Source organism: Elgaria multicarinata, chromosome 2 (genome assembly GCF_023053635.1).
Source record: "Elgaria multicarinata webbii isolate HBS135686 ecotype San Diego chromosome 2, rElgMul1.1.pri, whole genome shotgun sequence".
Taxonomy (NCBI): domain Eukaryota; kingdom Metazoa; phylum Chordata; class Lepidosauria; order Squamata; family Anguidae; genus Elgaria; species Elgaria multicarinata.
The window spans coordinates 14309507-14331681 of NC_086172.1; the positions used below are offsets into that span (position 1 = coordinate 14309507).

The 22175-nt window shown below is 43.4% G+C and overlaps 1 protein-coding gene across 3 annotated transcripts in view; it reads right to left on the reverse strand.

Moving 5' to 3' along the window:
• Window positions 1-22175, reverse strand: part of ASB18 (ankyrin repeat and SOCS box containing 18) — a 48346-nt gene that overhangs the window by 18420 nt on the left and 7751 nt on the right. Inside the window, exons 2-3 of one of the 3 annotated variants that reach the window (XM_063118540.1) lie at window positions 17229-17351; window positions 6949-7216 (exon numbers count right to left, since the gene is read on the reverse strand). In XM_063118540.1, the coding sequence (XP_062974610.1) occupies window positions 6949-7216; window positions 17229-17351 (391 nt within the window). Of the gene's footprint in view, window positions 1-6948; window positions 7217-17228; window positions 17491-22175 lie in introns of those variants that run through there. The other 2 variants (XM_063118537.1, XM_063118539.1) reach the window with 2 other exon arrangements.

The following is a 22175-nucleotide window of genomic DNA, read 5'->3' on the forward strand; positions in this document are numbered from 1 at the left end:
GGGAACGCAGTTTGAGGTTCTTAACCTGAGCTTTTCAAGAGCTCCTTGTCATAGTAAGACATTGCAGCAACTCAAGCAAAGCATCTCCTGAAATGTACCAAAATTGTTCAAGAAAAGGGTTCCCCCCATGTCTTCATTTTCAGAGGCTCCTACAGGAGAAGGAGAAGAAATTACATGGAGGGAATACAGCTTTTGAAGAAGGGTAGAGTTGGGCAACTTAGAATAATGTCAGGGTTTCAGCAATAACTAACCCACTTTTACAACTCATTTATAGTCCAGACTGAGATTTTCAAAAGGCAGTTACCTGGATAAGACACATTTGCCATCTGCAGATCCTGTTCAGATTTACCTTGAATAACCTCACTCATTTCAACATACTTGCATTTACCACTACCTGTATGAAATCAACAGGCTATTAATTTTCCTTCTGAGTTTTATAGTTCTGCTCTGAAGCCTACAGTAGCTTTTCCAGTGTTTTGTTGAAGAGTGCCCTTCTTTGACTTAACCCTGACTCAGAGATCCTGTTTGTATTTTATTTTATTTTTTGCCCTGTTGCTGCATGGGTATAAAAACAAAGACCCTTTTCTCCCCATCAATTCCAGTTTCTACAAAAGCCTCTAGGACTCTTCTTCTTCTTTTTTTAATCATTCCAACTTTAGCAAAGAGAGTGCAGTGAATTTGCAGACTCCTCTTTACCCCACCATGTTAATTATCGCTACTATAAAAAGAAGGTCAAGGAGAGGAACTCTACTAAATAGGGCGAAGTTGGCATGCATGACTCCTAAAGTGAAGAAGACAGAAATGAACTTTGCTGGAACTTTTTTTAAAAAATGTCTTCAAAAAGCTACTAGATTAAAGCTCCCACATACTTTTTTTTTTTTTTTTTGAATTCTCATGGATTCTGAAAGTTGAAATGGTTGGAAGGAAGCCCAGATAATTTTTTTTATCCCAGTCACTGAGAGGCTCAAAGGTTTTTAAGTCCTGCCCCCATGGTGAATTGCAGACTATATGGGAACATAGAAGAACCTGACACATAGGTGTTCAGGCCATTGTTACAAAGAGGAAGCCAAATAAAATAGCTCCCTATGTAGGTCAATGACCTGCTCTTTGTCAGTAAAAAATTAAGGATGACCTTACTTCCATTACTTGAAAAAATATCAGGGAAAAGTAGTTTCCCCTAATCAAAGAGAACATGTTTGTTACCTAAAGCTTGACCTCCCCACTATCTAACTTTAGCATAAGTCTCTGCTATTGAAAAGCAGTGGTCGAATTCTCAAAACCCATCTGAAACATCTGTTAATTTTTTGATCCTTCCAAGTAGATGGCTTAGTTATTGTAGAGACACCCAGTAGTGCTGCTGTAGTTAAGGGTCTGACAGCATTTCCATTATAAAGCCACAATATTCAAGGGCTTAAAGTTGGCTCAGCTCTTTTAACATTGCATCTCTGACATGTACAGGCTCTAGGATGGCAGCTCAAATGCTGCCCACCCCCAACTGTACAAAACATGATGTGAATCAACAAAGATGTCCTCACAGTCAGACAATCACAGAGATAGGCTCAAGGTTTTGCTCACATGGAATGAGGAAGGATTCCCATCTTTCCCCTCAGCTTTAAAAGCTAAGAAGCAAGTGTCAGATTTCTTTTAGTGTCCTCTAGGACTACATTATAAGGAGGAGCCTAAATGTAAACTCCTATGTGCTTTTTCTTTTACCAGTTCTTCTACTGGAAGTTACTTTAGCTGCCCAAATTTATTCTTTTCTGTGACAGTATTTTAATGTGCTGTGCATAACAGATGCTTTCCTGAATTCTAGTAGAGCCAAGTAATTATCATGTTTTGTAGCTCAAAAAGACCCAAGAATGTGAAATTATGGAGAGATTCATATTTGCAATTCTGTTTTTCTTTGGCCCTTGGCGATTCAGCAATTTAATGTGTGGATTACATGGTGATCCTGCTGTAAAAGATTAAAAAAAAACTCCTCAACTTTACTCACTTGAAAGTTTCAACCAGGGAAGTGTTAGAAGATAAATATTTAATATTTACATGAAACCGCTGGGAGAGATCATCCAGAGGCATGGGGCGGGATGCTATCAGTATGCTGATGACACCCAAATATATTTCTCTTTGCCTTCGACAACAGTGTCAGCTAAGGATAGTATGTCTCCTCTGAATGAATGCTTAGAGGCGGTAATGGGCTGGATGAGGAAAAACAAACTGAAGCTGAATCCAGACAAGACGGAGGTGCTCGCTGTCAAAGGCCGGAACCTGGGTTTGGAGGTGTGTCAACCAGTTCTGGATGGGGCTACACTCCCCATGAAAGACTGTGTTCGCAGCTTGGGGGTGCTTCTGGATCCGTCACTCCAAATGACAGCCCAGGTAGATGCGACGGCCAGGAGTGCCTACTATCAGCTTCGGCTGATATGCCAGCTGCGCCCCTTCCTGGAGTTGGAAGACCTAAAGATGGTAGTGCACGTGCTGGTAACTTCGAGGCTTGACTTCTGCAATGCGCTCTACATAGGGCTACCTTTGTGCCTAGTCCGGAAACTTCTATTAGTTTAAAATATGGCAGCCAGATTGGTCACCGTACATCTAGGGGTGACCATATTACACCAGTTTTAAATCATTACACTGGCTGCCAATAGTTTCCAGGCGAAGTATAAAATGTTGGCTATCACCTTTAAAGCCCTACATGGTTTGGGTCTAGGTTACCTGCGGGATCGCCTTCTCTTGTTCAATCCTCCTTGCACACTCAGACCCTCTGGGAAGAACTTCCTTCAGCCAGCCAAAACTAGGCTGACAGGTATTACCCAGAGGACCTTTTCCTCTGCTGCTCCCAGATTGTGGAATGGCCTGCCGGAGGAGATTTGTCAACTTAACAGTCTTTTAGCATTTAAGAAAGCTATAAAGACTGATCTCTTCTGGCAGGCCTATCCAGTGGAATTTTAGGATGCTTTTAGTATGTTTTTACTATGTTTTTAGGAAGTTCTAACAATGTATACTGTGTTTTTAATCAATATTTTATGTATTTTATATTTATAGATTTTCCCTGCCTCAATAAGGATGGAGAGACGGGTTAGAAATAATAATAATAATAATAATAATAATAATAATAATAATAATAATAATAATAATTAAAAGCCATATTACCCACTGCTAGTTAATGGTGCATTTTCCACATTTTCACAAATCCTTCAATATTTTTAGGAAAGATTTAGCTCTTTTTCGTCACCAATGATCTTTTTTCCTGCTTTCAGTGTGGTACAATGATTAAAGTGGGCTGGGCCTAAAACATAATACATAAATAAACACACATGCAATGCACAAGACTAGGTCAGCTCCATCACTTGCAAACTGAAGGAATTTCCTCACTTTGGAGGAATGATTCCCATATCTTATATAAGAATATGATAGAATCATAGAATAGTAGAGTTGGAAGGGGCTTATAAAGCCATCGAGTCCAACCCCCTGCTCAATGCAGGAATCCACCCTAAAGCATCCCTGACAGATGGTTGTCCAGCTGCCTCTTGAAGGCCTCTAGTGTGGAAGAGCCCACAATCTCCCTTGGTAACTGGTTGCATTGTCGTACTGCTCTAACAGTGAGGAAGATTTTCCTGATGTCCATCCGGAATCTGGCTTCCTGTAACTTAAGTGCATTATTCCGTGTCCTGCACTCTGGGAGGATCGAGAAAAGATCCTGGCTCTCCTCTGTGTGACAACCTTTCAAGTATTTGAGGAGTGTTATCATGTCTCCCTTTGGTCTTCTCTGGTAGCGTAAGGATTATTACTCGAGATCTACCAGCCCTATTTTGCTCATTTTTGTTTTAAACTGAAGCTTTAGCAGAGAAGACATGAAGAATTTTTTGAAAGTTTGAAAAGCTGAGATCTTGAACATTAATACCCAAACAGAGATTGGGTTCAGATGACACAATAGTCAATGATTGATTATAGTCAACTGTTGCTTAAATAGTCAAACGTTGGCTATTGTGGCCATCTGTCAACCCTTTTACACACAATAGCTGGTTATTTCCTTGAAATAACCAACAGAAATAATCAATGGTGTGCAGAGTTGACTATCTGCACAACCATTGATTAGTGTGTTAGGCTCCGTTGAGTACTTGACATTCCTACAGAGTTGCGAGGCAAGAACAGTGGAAACCCCTGCCGCTCTTGCCCAGTGGGGCTCTATAGGCATGTTCCAGCTGTCCTGGGAAGTGCGTGGGGAGCTGTCAACTGTCAACTCCTCATGCAGTTCCCAGGGTGTGCAAATGCTGACCCTGAGTGGGCGATGCGATTGGTGGCACCCCATGTGTTCCCATGCGCACGTCCCATCACCCCCCGCCCTGCGATGCATTTGGATATTGACTAGAGGGGATGGAAGGAGCATCCCCTCAAGCTGATATATTGGTCAAACCATGGGAGATATCCTTTGACCAATATTGGGGTGAGGTGCGCAAGCCTTTGTCAAGCAGCAAGAGATGCTTGGTGCCCCCCCTGTTTGCCTCAAAGTGATTGTGTCTGGGGACGGGAACAGGGGAAAACTATATCTCCTGCTGCTTGAGAGCAGCAGGAGACTCTAGCATTCCCCATCCCCTTCCCCATTTGGCACCATTTTCTGGTGAATGAGCGCTGGGGTGGTGGAGGATGCTCTCCTGAGAGCTGTAGGAGGAGCATCCTACTCCGCCCTGCCCTTGTTCGCCATTTGTGGATATGGGGCAGGGTGGAGAAAGAAGCTCTGACAGCATCCTTCTCCATGCGCGCCATAACTGCAAATGGGGATAGAGTGGAGTGTGTTCCTCTGCCATGCGCTCTTTCCCCATTTGTGGATATGGCATGCACCAAGGGGGGGACGCTGTCAGAAGGGCTCTTTAGCTCTTTTGACAGCATCCTCCTCTGTGCACTCCAGATCCACAAATGGTGTCAAGCATCTCCTGCCAAGGAAGATGCAGGAGAACTGCCAGAGAAGGGTCAGGCGGTCACACAAGCAGCTCGATGGTGTCTCTTCTGTGTCTCCCTCACCCCCAAATGGCAGCACTGGTGGCATCCCTATATAGAAAGTGGGAACCAGCACTGCCATTCAGTGGGGAGGGCAAAGTGTGGGGGGAGCAATACTCTGCCATGTGTTAGTAGGCCACTCCATGGATGGCTACTAGCGTGTCGCGTTGGGGAGAGGAGAGACTAAAAGAACTGGGCCTGTTTAGCCTGGAGAAGAGAAGATTGAGGGGAGGCAGGATAGCACTCTTCAAATACTTGAAAGGTTGTCACACATGGTTGACTATTGTGTTGTCCAAATGCGGCCAGTCTGTTTCCACACCCTGGTCAGGAGTTTGAGGCAGTTGAGGAACTACAACTCCTATGTAGCTCAGAGAAAAACACAAAGGGAGAAAGTTCCTTGGGCTTTGCAAGTTGAGCTTGAAGTGGTCCTATGGGTGCCATAATGGTGGTGGAGGCAGAGGCAGCAAATGCTCTGAAGCAATGGGTATGAGGAAGCAAGGGACAAAAGTCCTTGGTTGCATTGAAGGAGAGTAACCTCCATACAGCTTCTGGAGGGCTGACATTGCTGGAGTCAAGGAACAGTATGCTTCACCCTCAGACTACTAGCACCCATGATGACATGGGCGTTACACTAGTACATGGGAGAGAAGGGAAATGCCTCTTCTAAGAGGGTACTCGATACCTGTAGTTTTTGCAAGTACCTAAAAGTAATTGCGTCCCAGAAGCAGAACACAAGCTGACTGAGCTTCCAAAGGGGAAAAATCCCTCTTATTTCATAATTTATTTATGTCATCAAAAAAACCCATAGCCAGTGAATCACTGATGAAAGTGCTTACCTGGGATGTATCAAAGGACTAGTTAAGTTGGGACTTTGGGGAGTGATGGTGAAAAATATCCCTTGAAATGCAGCATTCCACTACAAATTGTAGGAGTATTTGAGAAGTATGGAAGCATCTCAAAAGGAGAGAGTATTTATATACCTGATCCACAAATATGGAAGGACTCATGTAGACCTCCACAAACAATGCTGGAGGAGGTTTGGAGCTGGGGCATGACTGCAGGGGGAACACCGCCCACTGAAAGCCTTGTGACTGCAAGCAGAGCAATGAAATCATGTTTATATTTGTACATGTGGCTAAGAATGTGTGTGTACCACTCTGTCAGAACTACTAAGCCTGCGAGCAATATAAACCAAGTTAACTTAAAACCCAGGATTCTTTTTACATGGTCAGTCAATTTGGCTGTCACCTGGTTAAAGAAACCAGAGTTGCTTGATCATGTGAGTTTTTTATTAATTAAATCTGCAACGAAAGCATGTGCAGAAACAACAATGGGAATTAAAATGATAATTCTACAGTAAAAAGCATTCCTTTCATGGTAAATGACTGTGACATTGTAGTAGATGTATATTCTTCTGCATGAGAAAGAAAGTGGAATGCCTCTTCTAAGATGGTGCATGTTAAATGCTCATGTTAATATATTTAAAAAATTAAAATCTTCTGCCCAATTAATCAAGAGGCCCTATTAATCACATATAGCCACCCGGATCTTTAACTTGGCAGTAGGCTTAGCAAATATTGTAAAGACATTTTTTTCCTCATAGTTTTGCTAAACTTGCATTACACTACTGTACAAGAATAAAACCAGACATTTTTGTGCCTAGAACTAGGCCAGATCTACAACTTGTGTTAAATCATTACGATCCCATCATGGTAACGCTGTATCCCTTTTGCGCTTTTATACCTTGCATGACACACAATGACTTTTGTTACAGTATTTTGGATAATGTGAAATAAAAGCAGGAGATAACACTATGAAAGCGGTTTATGGAATGTGTCCCAACAGTTACCAGTACACTCCAATACCGCTATAAAGCAGTAGTGTGGGTCTAGCCCTAATTTCAACACCAACTGGAGTGGAAGGACAACCATCTGGCTGAGGCCTGTTGTTCCTTACCCTAATGTACTCTGGCTGGTGCAGAGGTGCAGAGGTGCTTGACCGTCATCCCTCAGAAGGTTGGGATTGGCTTTGTGTTCCAGTAACAGCTCTGCACAGTCTGTGTGCCCACCATCACATGCTTCATGTAGGGCACTCCGCCCTCCGGGGGCTGCGTTGGGGTCTGCTCGCCAGAATAGCAGATGACGAAGGCAGGCAGTATGTCCATGGCTGGCTGAGATGCAGAGTGGGGTGGTTAGTTCCCTCTTGTATTCCAGAGACCACAGGCCTGGAGCAGATAGGAATTGGGAGTTGGTGGGAGAAAAAGAAAGGAAGTGCAAGTGCTTGAGATTTGGGGTGAGGGAGTCTTAGCCCTGCTATGAGCTTCCTGTTTTGACACTAATTTTTGAAATACCTGCAAACAGTTGTTGGTTAATGTGGAGTTAGAAGACAGTGAAGCTTTGGCACTTTGTAGATCCAAGGAAAGTTGGCTATTTCATCTTTATTATATTATTACACTTATACTCTGCTCTTCCTTTTTATAGTTTCCAGAAGGTCTCTCATTTAGGCAGTTTATTGGTCCAGACCTGGTTAGCCTCAGCAATACACCTGTATCATGTGCCTTTACACCATTCTCTGGCAACACATGGTGCTGTCTGCAAAGTCCACATTTGTGTTGCTCACTAATGAGTCTGTTCTGAGTTGCTCACTTCTGCAGCAGGATCCAAGCATCAACGAATGAACAACAACAACCTACACACATACTATGATCTCACCCCATGGGTCATGAAAGAAAAGTTTCTGTTTTAATTCTGAAATTACATCTTCTAAATTTCTGAAATTATACCATGGCTAGAGGTCTACAAATTAGAGCTGGACTCACTAGCCAAGTGTTCTGGTCCAGATGCCAGTTGCCAAGGCCACCATAATTTCAGTGAGCTTATTTCTACGTATCTTGCAGAGAGTGGCCTCGCTCACATGGAAAGACACCCCAGGGTTGCTGCAAATGAAACAGTGTACTGGTGCACATTGCCCAGTTGCTCCTGCTGCAAGTAGGAGTGGCTAAACAACCCGGGGACGGAGCAGCGTTTAGCATTGACATCTCAGCCTCAGATTCTGGATTGTCAGGGGAGAGACAAATCATGGGGGAATCCGCACGTCGTACCGAGATCGCTTCTAAGCGACCCCAGTGTGGCAAAAAAGGGATTGTGTACCTGGCCTTTGGAAGAGCCAACCAAGAGATGTCTTTCCTGCCGCCACCGCCGCCGCCACCACCCAACTCCCTCCTTGCCGGCTGGGATGGAGAGCTCGGGGGAAGAAGGCGGGGTGGAGAGCTTCTTCCGCTCTCAACCCCGCCTTCTTCAGCCGAGCTCTCCTCGCCGGTCGGCGAGGAGGTCTGTGGGTGGCGGCAGTGGCGGCGGGAAAGACATCTCTTCGTCGGCTCTTCCAAAGGCAAGTTACACGATTGCTTTCACGCTGCACTGGGGTCGCTTAGAAACGATCTCAGTACGACATGCGGATTCCCCCCATATCTCCCCCAAGAAGCCAGATTTCTTGGTTTGGAGCATTCCTGGGTTGTTTAGCTCCTCCTCCTTGCAGTGGGAGTGATTGGGCAGTGTGCACCAGCACATTTTTACAAACCCTGGGTTGTTGTAATGTGCAAACAAGGGCCATTGTCACTTCCCTTTGCTTTAATGCCAGCCTACAAGAAGGGGGAATTGGAGAATTCTGTCGGACACTTTTGCTCTCACTCGTTCTAGCTTTCATGCTAATCCTCTATTCAAAGAATTATATGATAGTTAAAGAGTGCCTGAAAGGAATTTTCCTGTTGAGCCCCCCCCCCCCAAATCAGGCAAACCTCAAACAAACAAACAAACAAACACTAGGGAGAAAAGAATTATCCAGCAAACCTGCCTGTCTTCCACTAGCTCAGCTTGGACCTTGCTGTTCCCATGTAAAAGGGCGAGACAGTGCTTCTGACCAGGCCTGCCTTGTGAAGGGAGGGAGGGAGACGTCTCCCCACCTTCTGTTCTTAGAAATTCATTAAGAACTCAGATGAGGGAGACAGCTTGCCATGAGGAGGAAGGATGCCATTCAAAACCAGGCAACAAAGGACTAAACTACACACTAAGTTAAATACTTATAGAACATCATTAGATGAGCAGGGTGAGGTTAGGGTGGGGGTGGAATCACATGTCCCTCCTGTCGCTTTGCCTCCTGCTCCTGTCCCACAATAGGGATGAACAGCTTCCTCTTACATGACACAGGAAGGAAAGAGAATGCAAGCAGCTACCACATGGCCCATTCAGTGGGCATTTTTTTTATCACATTGCTTCTCCTGCACACAGCAGGAAATGGTGGCAAGTTTCATCACAGCCAAAAGGATCAGATTTTCTGAGTCCTTTTTTGTGATGGAAAAACGAGCTGAAAGAGCAGGAGGTGTGTGGGAGGTGGATGGTGTCATGAAAAGGACCTGTGAAAATCCTGGAGTGGCCAGTAACGCGTGTGCAATAGAACACTTGTCTGAAGATGCGCATAGTCTGGAAACTGTAGTTCGTGCAGACTGTGGCATCCAGACCTCAGACGTTCTGAATATATAAGTCCAGTTCTGGCCCACCTGCACTGGCTACCAATTTGTTGCTGAGCCCAATTCAAAGTGCTGGTTCTGACCTATAAAGCCCTGCTTGGCTCAGGACCCTAGGACCTCAAGGACTGCTTTAGTCTATATGAACCTGCCCAAACCCTGAGATTGACATCTTCTCTTCATGCCCTCTCCAAGGGATGTTCAGTGGGTAGCAATAAGAAAACAGGCCTTTTCTGTGGTAGCCCCCAAATATTGAATTGCTTTGCCTGGGGAAGCTCTGCCAACTTAGCCAACTTTTAGGTACCAGGTGAAGAAGTTTCTCTTTTCTTGGGCATCTGGATAGTTTAATGGCTTGGCTTTGGCGGTTATTGCTGTTCTCTCCTGCGCAAGATGGGAGATGTTTTTTTGTCATTTAAGTGATATTTTAGATCAAGAGTGGGCAACTCACAACCCTCCAGGTGTTTTGGACTACAGCACCCACGTGCCCTAGCTAGCATAGCCAATGGCAAGGGATCATGGGAGTTGAAGGCCAAAATATCTGGAGGGGCTTAATTGTTCATCCCTGTTAGATGGATGCTTTTATAAATTTGTATGATTTTAAGAAATGTATTACTGTATATTGTATTCGGATGGGGGTTGTTTTTGTTTTTATTCTTTTTTTGCTAACCACTTTGGGACACCTTTTGGTTGTGTGAAGCACTACATAAATACAATTAACTAAGTAACAAAGAGGGAAATAAGTTCCATAAATATCCTCAATCATGATCTCCAACAGCCTTTCCCAGTGTGATGCTCTCCAGATGTTTTGGATGTCAACTTCCAGCATTCCTGTCTATTGACTATTGGGAGCTGTAGTTCAAAACATCTGGAGGACACCTGGCTGAGGTAGGCTGGGCTACAGTTTATCCTCAATTTCTTTCTTCAAGGTAATGGGGTTGCAGCCTGGGCTGAGACCCCTGGGTCTCTGGGCCCCAGTAAATCTTCCCCTGCCCCATGTGGGGGTCCTGTGCTGCAGTGATTTTTGAAGATTCCCCTTTGAGAATGTGCATAATCTAAGCTGGCAAAAATCAGCCATACCTAAGAAGAGTTTTGGGGAGGATATCAGAATACAACCCTTTTATGGGTTTTATGGAAAATGTGGGCTACGTTGTGTCTCTGGAATGCATACGGGATGAGCAAGGAAGAATAAAATGCAGTCAAGCCAAGAGGCCAGATGTCTCCTGGTTCACCTGTCTGACAATGTGTGGAAAGGGGGCTTCAGTAACTTGCTTTTGAAAAGAATAACTAGCACCACATATCCAACCATTTCACTAAGTTCTTTAGTTCTGTATGTACTGCCAACTGCCCTTGCTGAATATGACAGTGGTACACTACACTTCCCCCTTCTGAAAACATGTTGGGGGTTGGAAAAGATTCTTAGAGATGGTTATCAAGTGTGGCCTAGGGTGGATATAAAAGCAGGCAACAACTACTGCAACAAAAAAATCCCTGGTGAATCAATATTACGCCTGTAATGAGTTATACACTTAACATCTCCCCAGAGCCCATGCTGAGAAACTTTAAAAAGACTTCATGTTCATTGTCCTCCTGCATCCAATGCAGTTGTGTAATCTACTGAGGGCCATAGATACGTCTCATACTGGTCATCATCTTATGGAAAAGCATTCCTTAGCAAGGCCTGTACTGATTTTGAAATATTTCTCCTCAGGCCCTGGTCAGAACACCACCAGCACAGAGTAGGTTCCCTTCCCATTCCATGGGACATATTTTGCACAAATATTCTGTATGTGTGCCTTTCTGCTCAAAAGTAGTGATGGGGGTAAGAGAATTCCCTTCAAACTTCTCCATCTTACTGTTGATAGCCATGCCCCCGGCCCCACCCCCAATTGCTGCTTCAGCAGCCTTTTTTGTTTCTTTTGATTCATTCCTCTTCAACTCCTTTCAGCCGATCAAGGAAAAAGTACTGGAATGGGGTTGCTATTTCATTCTGCCTGGATAATTTAGAAAATGTACAAATATTCTGTTGTAGGGTGACCCTATGAAAAGGAGGACAGGGCTCCTGTCTCTTTAACAGTTGTAGAGAAAAGGGAATTTCAGCAGGTGTCATTTGTATGGATGCAGCACCTGGTGAAATTCCCTCTACAGCACAACAGTTAAAGCTGCAGGAGCTATACTAGAGTGACCAGATTTAAAAGAGGGCAGGGCTCCTACCGCTTGAACTGTTGTGATGAAGAGGGAATTCCACCAGTTGCTGCATCCATACAAATGACACCGGCTGAAATTCCCTTTTCTCTACAACTGTCGAAGATCATAGAATCATAGAACTGTAGAGTTGGAAGGGGCCTACAAGGCCATCGAGTCCAACCTCCTGCTCAATGCAAGAATCTACCTTAAAGCATCCCTGACAGATGGCAGTCCAGCTGCCTCGTGAGCCCTGTCCTCCTTTTCATATGGTCACCCTATTCTGTTGAGACCTGCATTTACAGTTGTTCAAGCCTGACCTATAAAGAAAACAAACAAAAGGCAGAGATTATCTGAGTAGCAGATAAGAAGGCTTGTTCTATGCTGACAGTTCCTTACCATGGCTGGTCGTACACAAGGCTATCTGAGAGCTCCATCAGATGAGTATTTTATTGCACGCTCATTACTGGGCACTCATGGATTTCTGCAGGTCCCTCTCATGATGTCGTCTGCCTTCCATGTGCCTCTCGCCCCTTCTAACCTTCTTAGGACAACAACAAAAACAACCTAGTAAGTCTGACTTATTTTTAAAGATGGAAGTTGCCGCTATCTCTTGCTGCGTACAGGAGAAGCAATGCGATCAGAACGCCCACAGAATGGGCTACGTGCAAGTTGTTTACTTCCTCTTTCAAGAGCAGTAAGCAAACACGATTTCCCCCTGTATGATGATGCCCTGAGAGCAGGGCTAGACTGAGTTGCAGGACTAGACTGAGATGGCCAAAGGTCTCCAGAGAACACTCAGCAGCACCTGCTCTATTCCCTTCAGCTGCAACCCCCCTCCCCATATCTTCTTAGCCTGAGAATGGTAAGCATGCAGGTAAGCAGTTGAACTTGGAGGAAGAGCAGGCAGATTCTGTAACTCTGTTCCAGTGCTGTTCCACCAGCATCCCTGCAGGTAGTCTCCACCAGTATCAAATAGCACATTCAGCAGCAGAGGCACATGCATTTACAGGGCTTAAGTACCAGCCGATGCCACGTGAAAGACCTCTGCTTTCACCCTGCGTGTCAGCAGTGAGGGAGGAAAGGGAGGAGCTGTGAGGAAAGCAGGAGCTGATCACTCTATCGCCATGACAACAAAGAGGCAGCCTTGTACGCTGCATGGGACATATTACAGGAGCACTGACTCCATTGCCCAGTGATGGAGATGCATTTCCTAATTTTGCAAGATGTGGCTGTCATAAAAGATCTGGGAGAGAAAACAGGAAGCTTGTGTCACCTGGGAGGCAGCATTTAAGGGCTAGAGTTGGCTATGCCCAGGAGGATTCCTGCCCACCCCCATACTTCGCTCGGTGAATGGGAGATAAGCACAGAAGAGGAATACTACTAATAATAATAATACATCTTTTTTATTTCTTTACTGCCCAATAGCCAAAGGATGGTTTACAACAATTTACTTCTCCGTTGGTCTGAAGCTACAGTGGGACTCTCAAGCTAAGAATCATAATAAATGTCATGCTGCTGTGGCCTTCTGTGATCCCTTGCTAGCTATGCTGAACACATTTGGATTAGGCTGACCATATTTTGGAAACTAAAAAGGAGGACAACATGGCCACCCCCAAGGGGCCTTGATCACATGTCTGATTATACAGCACACAATTAAGACAAACCTGTTCTACATAACATCCTAATGTTAAAAGCACTGAAATAAAGAACAAATCAGACATTCAATGTATCAGAAATTAACTTCTCTCACTCCTACTTTTGTAGCTTTTGCTGGACTTTGAAACTTTTGCTATACTCTGTACGGTGCAGTCTCCTCTTCCCTCAAATACCTTTTCTGACTGCAAATCCTTCACTGGATGACCATAGTCTCACATTTCTCAGTGAGAAACTTATCTAAAAATGTGTCATTATATCTCTGATTCATTAGCCATGTAAACAAGGCCATGGCCAGAACAGATGCCCATTATCACAATGCAGGACAAGGATCTTTCCCCCCTTTTTTCAAATACCTACTAAATGTACACTGCGTCAGTGTGCAGAGAACAGAAATCCAATCAGGGCCCCAAAGAAAACTGCCCAAAGAAACGACACAAACAAGTCCCAATGATTTCAATAAAGCTTATTCCCAGACAAATGAATATTGGATTGCAGCCTCTTCATATCTGTTCACCTTAACCTAGCAAGTGGAAGCCCCTCCTGTCAAGGACAATTATGCACTCATAAAACCTGGCCTCATGAATCATGCAACCAGGAGGTGCTCTCCAGAAAGATGCTTTCAAAGCCTAGGAGATCCAGACACACTCAAACAAGTCAAGCCAAGCCATGTTATGCTGAAACAGAACGATTCTGGGACAAGACAATGGTTTCCAATCAACCAGACATAACAGTAATAAACGAAAACAAAACAAAACACAACTACCTCATTGACATAGCAATATGTAATGACAAAAATGTTGCAGAAGAGGAATAGAGAGAAAAATATACACCCCTGGCTATGGAAGTTAAAGAACTGTGGCAGCAGGAAAAAGTTACAATTATTGTTAGTCACATCAGCCACTAGCATCACATAAAAAAAATAACAATAATAATCAGAAAACCTTCAGAAACTAGGCCTACCAAAATACATCAGCACCAACATCCAGAAAGCAGTCATACTTAAAACATGTTGAATAGGCAGGAAACTCCTCACCTCCTCCTCTCCACAAAAAAGAAAAAGAAAAAAGGAGACTACAACAAAAGACTTTTCTGGGAGTTGCTACAACAGATTATTGCTTTAAAACAACAACAACATGCTAGTCATATGAACAGCTCACTTGATCATGATGGAAATGAAAATATAAAAATATATGGGGTATATTGAGATATTGCTGATTTCAAATTATATTATATGTTCCATAGGCACTCTTAACTAGCAAAGGAACCTTCTGTGTTTTATCAGACAGAAAGAGAGGCAGAGGCATTTTGAAGTATCAGAAACTAATATATATATATATATATATATATATATTATATTATATTCTTAGAAGTTATAGTGCATAGATAAATTTATACCTGATTTGAGACAGAAAAATATCTCATGGTGTTGGCTGTCAACTGCCAAGTTAATGCTGAGAATTATTCTTTATGGCTACTGCATAAGCTCCTAGGGGTTGTAATGAAATTACGTACCATTAACTAGCAGGAACTACAGTAAAGTCAAACAAATTACTTTGCATTTAGAGAGTCCATAAGCCACAGGAAGTTTAGGGAAAACAGCAACAAGGAAACATTTGGCATCCCAGGAGCCACAGGGCATTTTGGATGCTAGTCTCTGAAGGAGGGAAGAGAAGTCCGATCTTGCAGCCCAGTTCACTGCAGCCATGGAAAGAGCAACAACCCTGGCTCTTGGCCATCAAAGCTCTGATGTTGGAGAGGCAAAAGAGGGACATTCCACAATCATTTGGGGGGCAGTTCGGGGGAAAGCTTTGGGTCCAAAGATCCATAGCCTTCCCTTTCCCCCCAATTCCCATTGGTCTTTGGGGGGAAATGTACATGAGTTGTGAAACTGGCATACGAAATCCACCCCCACCTCCACCCCATTTCAACCAATAGGAGAGAAATCATAAATGCAAACAAAAGACAGTAAAAAGGGTTGGGAGTGGAAGAGAACTTTTTCTCCCTTCCTTCCACCCTTTTAGTATGAGGTCTTCACCATGGAAGGATTGCTCTGTTAAAGCAACTTACAGCTAGTAAATCCATCTATGAAAATAGTCTGATGCTATCCTTTGAGAATGAATCAGATCTTTGAAGGATAACATTTGGTAATGAAACTTATTAATGCAATTTAGTAAACAATCCAGTCTGAAGAGTATAATATATGTATTAAAATAATGATTACTAATAAGCCACAGACTTATAAGTAATAAGTCACAATTACTAATCAGCCACAAAGCACACTATTCACTTCCTTTTTCCAGAAATACTGTCACCAATGTTCATCTAGAATGTAATGGACATTTCAAATTGCCAGTTTATGATATGATGACAGTTATCACATAAAAAGTACAGTTCCTCTATCTTCCCCTTTTATTAAATGTTTACTCTTCATGGTACAGAAACTTAATTTAAAAAAATGCAGACCACTGATTTCACAAGCATTAAGTTTGGTTATTTAAGCCTGCAAGCTTAGATAACCAATTTATTCTAATATGAATGTGGCATACTTTACGGATATATTGATTTAAAATATTATATTAATATAGCATTAGATTTCTACCTTACAATGCTCTGTGTCAGCACAAAAGAGCCTTGTTGATTAATGGCAATGTTAAAATGAGAGAGAGAGAGAGAGAGAGAGAGAGAGAGAGAGAGAGAATCCCCAAGTAAGTACAGTATTACAAAATGTTAAGATTAAAGAGGAAAACCTAAAACAAACAAGAGATGAAAGGGCAGTAATTTCCAAAGAAATCCATGCGATTCATTTTATCAGTACTCTACATTTTAAAATAATTCTCGCTGCCTTACCACAATTTTTGTTTTGTTTCCAGCATTCTTTCTGGGATAGAAGCAAGCCTTCAAGCCCCTTCCATGCATCGATCCAAGCCTTTTCTTGGCTGGCATCAGCCACCCCAGTCCTGTGCACTGGGCCGGGCCAGGTCAGGGCTAAACAAAGAGGACCTGGGCAGCTGAAAAGGCAATTTCAGCAGGTGTCATTTGTATATATGGGGAACCTGGGGAAATTTCCTCTTCATCACAACAGTTACAGCTGCAGGTGCCCTGCCCTCTTTTAAATCTGGTCACTGTAGTATAGCTCCTGCAGCTTTAACTGTGGTGCTGAAGAGGGAATTTCACCAGGATCTCCATATATACAAATGACCCCTCTAAAATTCCCTTTTCTATGCAACTGTTAAAGATACAAGAGCCCTGTCCTCCTTTTCATATGGTCACCCTAGAGTTGGGTTGCTGGAAGTCTCGTGAGATTTGTGAGTTCACTTCTGGGCTTTCTGACCCTGCATCCCAGGCTGTCCTCTGAGCCGGCTCAGGAGACAGCGAGGGGTGGAAGCCAGCCTGGTTTCCGGGGAGATTTACTCTATTTAACCGGTCCAGATCCAGATGAACTGGATTTTCCCGGGTGGGTTGGTCAGCCTAATTTGGATAAAACTTCATCATATGGAAGTGAACCCAGTGTGGCATGTCATGGTTGCTGCCTTGCTCTTTTTCTTATTTGCCAGCCCAGAATGAGGACATGTGGTGACACAGCAAGACATCAAGGCACCTGCACTGCTGATAGTGATTACTGCTCACACCGCACATGCTATAACAGCTAAGGACCTGATCCAGTTGGATCCTTACAGATGTGAAAGAGCTGCTGACGGAGGTGGGGTTGAGGGAGCAGAGGACTAACTCTTGCATGCAGAGCCCAGGACTCCTGGATAGGGTCCCGGTTGGAACAAACAGTTTAAAAGAAAACACTTTTTAAAAGACACCACTACTCTTAATTTGAATTAGTAAATACCTGCTTAACTTTCAAAGAGGTCTTTGCAATCTAGAGTACCTGACAGTCCATAAGCAGCTTGGCTTTTCACCTGCCATTCCAGCTCATTTTTAGTGATCTCAAAGACCACATTGACATCTTCATAGTGCCGATCAATGAGGGATTGAAGCTTCTTCAGGTTTCCTGTGACCAGAGCATCATAGTATTGGTCCACAGGGACATGAGACTTCCGCTGAAGCTTGGGTCCCTCTTGCTCAAAGATCTGCCACTTCTCTTCAGCAGGTCCTGGCAGTGTGGAGCGGTGTTCATTCATAGTGCTCAACTGCAGCTTATTTGTGTCCAAAACCTTAATCTGCAGATTGGTGGGGTTTTATAGTTTGTGTTATTTCAATAGCCCTGTTTGCGCTATCCAATTGCATTCTAGTTAGGGCTCTAACACTGCTTATTTTAAATCTGGTAATAATGGTTACTTGATACATTTAAAGTCACGTGAGCTGCTGGCTACCATAACAAGCATTTTACCATGGCCTGCTTACATGCATATATATATATATATATATATATATATATATATACACACACACACAGCTTGACAAGGTCAAATATTCACAATGCTGCTTTATGCTGGAATTAATTTCTGAATGAAACTATTTTAATTCCAAGCAGCAGCTTGGCAAGCAAACACAGTTTTTAAATAGGCTAACTGATATTAGCCTTTTTAAGACCAGATGACATGGATAACTGGCTTGCATGCTTATGAGTTTTAAACTTTAAAAGTCTGCTTGTCCACATGATCCATAGCCCCACAATTTTGTTTCATGCCCTCACCAGGAAAGGCAGTTCTGTGATGAGTAGATATATTCTTCTCTTGCACACTACCACCCAATTTCCTTTCCTCAGGGCATTCCAATATCAAAACATTTTACATCAAGCAAAATCATATCTGCTACCACTTTTTTCATGCTTCAGAAACTGTACTTCTTGAGGAGTAGAAATCTGTATAATAGAATTCATAGCAAAGCCTTTATTATGATTCTACTGTTGTTGCCTAAACTAAAAATTAACAGTGGAAGCAGGTTCTATCCTTAAACTGGTTGAAGGACACCGAAGGGACAAACCAGAAATAGGAGAGGCATACCTCTTATGTTCTATGCTTACAACTCAGCAACAAAACTATTCATGCTCAAGAGGTATCTGATATCACAACCAATTTATTACCAGAGGGTGACTTTTGCCAATAGTGTGTCTAATGAAAAACACTTCACCACATCCCTTCATTAGTTCATTCAGAAATCTAGTGATAAAAAAACTAATAAACAAAATGAAAAGACCTAGAAAAACTTCTGATTAATAAGACTGCTTGAATGATGGCAGGAAAACTTCTCAATGCAGGGAACAGGAGGAGGGCTGTTTAAAACTACTATTTTAAACGAATTTTTCCTTGCACATTTTCTTCTATAATATTCTGTTACTTTTTATAGGCTGAGTTGAATTCTGTTTGACTGCTTTGTGTAGGATGTAATTTAATTTGTCATGAGCTGCCTTGAGTGCCTCATTTATGTGGAAAGAAGTGTTAAAAATATCATAATACCTAATACAAATAAACACTAATAAATTAATAAATATACTCAGAAACTGCAGCTTCCAGAGGGAAGAGAAGACTGAAATTAATCCTAAGTGTTACCTCCTAGGACCTAGACATGAGTGTTGTTTAACCAACTGGAAACAGTGACCACAGTGATATCATATTTAATATACAAATAAGTGGGAAACTGCCAAGGAAATCCAACACAGTAACAGCTGACTTTAAGAGCTTTATCACACCAGCATTATACTGTGCAATCACTGCGAATTGCATGCAAAGGACTCAGAAATTTTCCAATTTATAATCTGCTTTGATTGTGAAGTACTCCCAGGCATCCTGCCTTAATTGTGCAATAAAGCCAAAAGATTCGCCATATTTAACGCCTACTTTTTGAGCGTATCTTCTGAGCCGCTGCTGGGGCGAAGGAGCAGGATTTTAAACAAATGCTTACATCTGTGTAAGCTTTAAAGATAAAGACACCAAAATTGGCACAGTAATAGATATTAGGGAGAGCTTTAAGCATACCAAATTTGAATTGAATTGGGTCATCCGTTGATTTTTTATGATTTTTTTTTACATTTCCCCCCTTAAACCCACTTCCTGGTATGCAAAGGATCGCTGTTGCCCGGTAGCAAAAACAACAACAACCGTGAAAGCTTAGCTCTATGGGGATAATCAGAGGGAACCAGGTATGTGGGATGAAGCTCTAAAAAGGAAATTTCTAAAAAGTGAGGGGACTGGTAAAAAGGAAATGGAAAGGAAAAATCGAGCAGGTCAAATCTCTCCAGGATGGTTGTGGGCTACTCAAAACTACAATAATAAAAGTTCAGCTAGAATGTCTACCACAGGTCAGGAAAGGTACCACCAAGTTCAAGATGTCACCAGCATGATAAACAAGCTATGTCAAGGAAGCTATTAGAGAAAAGAAGGCTTCCTCCATGAAACAGAAACTTGCCCACATTAAGAGAACAAAAAAGAATGTAAATTGGCACAAAAGAAATACAAGCAGAAAATGCAAGATGCAAACAAGGGCTACAGCTAGACCTAAGGTTTATCCTGGGATCATCCAGGGTTCGCCCCTGCCTGAGCACTGGATCCCCTGTGTGTCACCTGCATGAACAGGTTTGACCCCTGGACAATCCAGGGATAAACCTTAGGTCTAGCTATGGCCAAGGATTTTGAAAAGCATATCACTAATAACATTAAGACAACAATGAAAAGATCTTTAAAAGATCAGAAGCAGAGAAGTCGCTAGGGAAGGCATTTGGACCATTGCATGACAAGAGTTAAAGGATGATAAGAAGAATTAAAATGAATTATTTTAATCTGTCGTCACTGCAGAAAATGTCGGGCAGGATCCCCGTACCTAAAATGATATTTTCAGGAAGGGCCTCTGAGGGACTGAGGCAAAACAGAGTGGTGACCAAAGATGAAGCTGACCTCACTTCGTCCGTGTCAATTCTATGTGCGGTTAAAAAGTTAACTGTAAGGAAAGCAAGAGTCAATGTGAGGCTGGGTTCAATATGAGATTGGGTGAGACTGAATCTGACTTTATTCAGGAGGCTTTCAAGAGGCAGGACTTTTTCTATTTGAGTCCTTGAGGGATAGAAACTCTTTCCTCATTTCCACAAAGAGCTCCATCCAACGAGCGTTTTATTGCACGCTCGTTCCTGGGCACTCATGATGCCGTCCATTTCCTGCCCACCTCCCACTCCTTCTGGTCATTTTTCCATAAAAAAAAAAGACCCTGGAAAATCTGATTTTTTCCTCCTACAGTGAAATGTGCCACCATCTCCTGCTGTGTGCAGGGAGAGCAGCACAATCAAAACGCCCACTGAATGGGCCACGTGGTCCTTGTTTACTTCCTCTTTCTTTCCCATTTGAAGGAAGAGGAAGCTGCTTGTCCCTATGGTGAGACAGTAGCATGAGGCAAAGCGATGGGAGGGAGGGAGGGAGGGAGGGTGGTGGGGGTGTGATGTTCCTATCTATGCATGTGTGTATGGAGGACAACTGCAAAGTGCTTGCCAGATCCTCTGCCCCAAAGAACACCAGTTTAACCAATGAACTGGTACTGAAGCTGTTGGGGTTGGAATGTGGGAAATGGTGGCTGTACAGCCAGGCACAGTGATGGCGAACTAGCCTGAAAGCTGGAACCTCTGTGAAGACCTTTGTTATCCTGTGGATGTTTCCATGCTATCCTGTTTAGGTTCATGACACTCGATATACAACTCTTATGTCATTATTGTAATAAGGCAATTATTTAATTTACTAGAAAAATGATCTTGTTGAAGAAATTAATGAGTTGCTGTCAATGCAGAATCTGACAGTGATTCATGCCCATTTAATGCATGTTCTTTCCTTGGGGGCAATCTCAGAACTCATTTAAATGTGCAGGTGTGCATATATTACCATCCTGCATGCAATGTAGGCCTGCAATTTGCCTGCCTCGAAACAGCTCCGTGTGGGAATGCCCAGGCACGTGGAAGTTCAAGCTGTCGGGATGGACTCTGCTAGGCTAAGAGCGCCATCCGACGAGTGTTTTATTCCACGTTCGATACTGGACGTTCACGGTTTTTCATGGTTCCTTTTGACATCATTGTATGTCACCCGCACGCCTCCCACTCCTTTCATCAGTTTTAGGGTCTCATCAAAGTGACCAAAATAATAATAATAAAAAAAATCCCTGTTTTAATCCAAGTCCTCTGAGGTTGCGCCACTGTCCCCATTGAAATCCATTGAAACCTATAAGCTGCGTGGTCGCTGGTCTCTTCTCTGTGAAAAGTGTGCATTTTGAAAGCGCATTTTGTTGTGGGTTTTGATCTGCTGTACATTACTTGGTGGGGGGGTTGTTTTGTTTTTACAGAAAGGCAGTATAAAAATACTAAAATAAATAAACATATTTTGGGAGGTGGGGATCCAGATATCTTCCCTCAACATAGCACTTCTATTATGGTGATAGCACATTTTCACAGAGCTAATTGTTAGCACTGTTAAATAGGGGTGTGCACGGACCCCCCGCTCTGCCCCGCGGGCTGATCCGAAAATTTTGGATCGGCCCGCTCCGCTCCGCGCCACTCCGCCCATACTCCGCTCCTCTTCGCCGCTGAGCTCCTGCTCCGAATCGGAGCTCCGCAGTGGAGGGGAGTGGCGCCAGGTAAGGCCGGGAGAGGAGGGGGGGTTACCGGGCCCTGCCGCTGTCGCCGCCCGTGCGGCGACGGCGGCAGAGCCCGATAAGGGACCAAGGGCGAGGGGGGCCTTACCTGCCTCCGTCCGCGGTCCATTGGCTTCTTCAATTGAGCCTGTGGTTCAACCAGGAAGTCTGGGCCACAAGTGCCTAGATTTCCTGGTTGAACCACGGGCTCAATTGAAGAAGCCGACGGACCGCGGACGGAGGCAGGTAAGGGAGAGGAGGGGGAGTTACC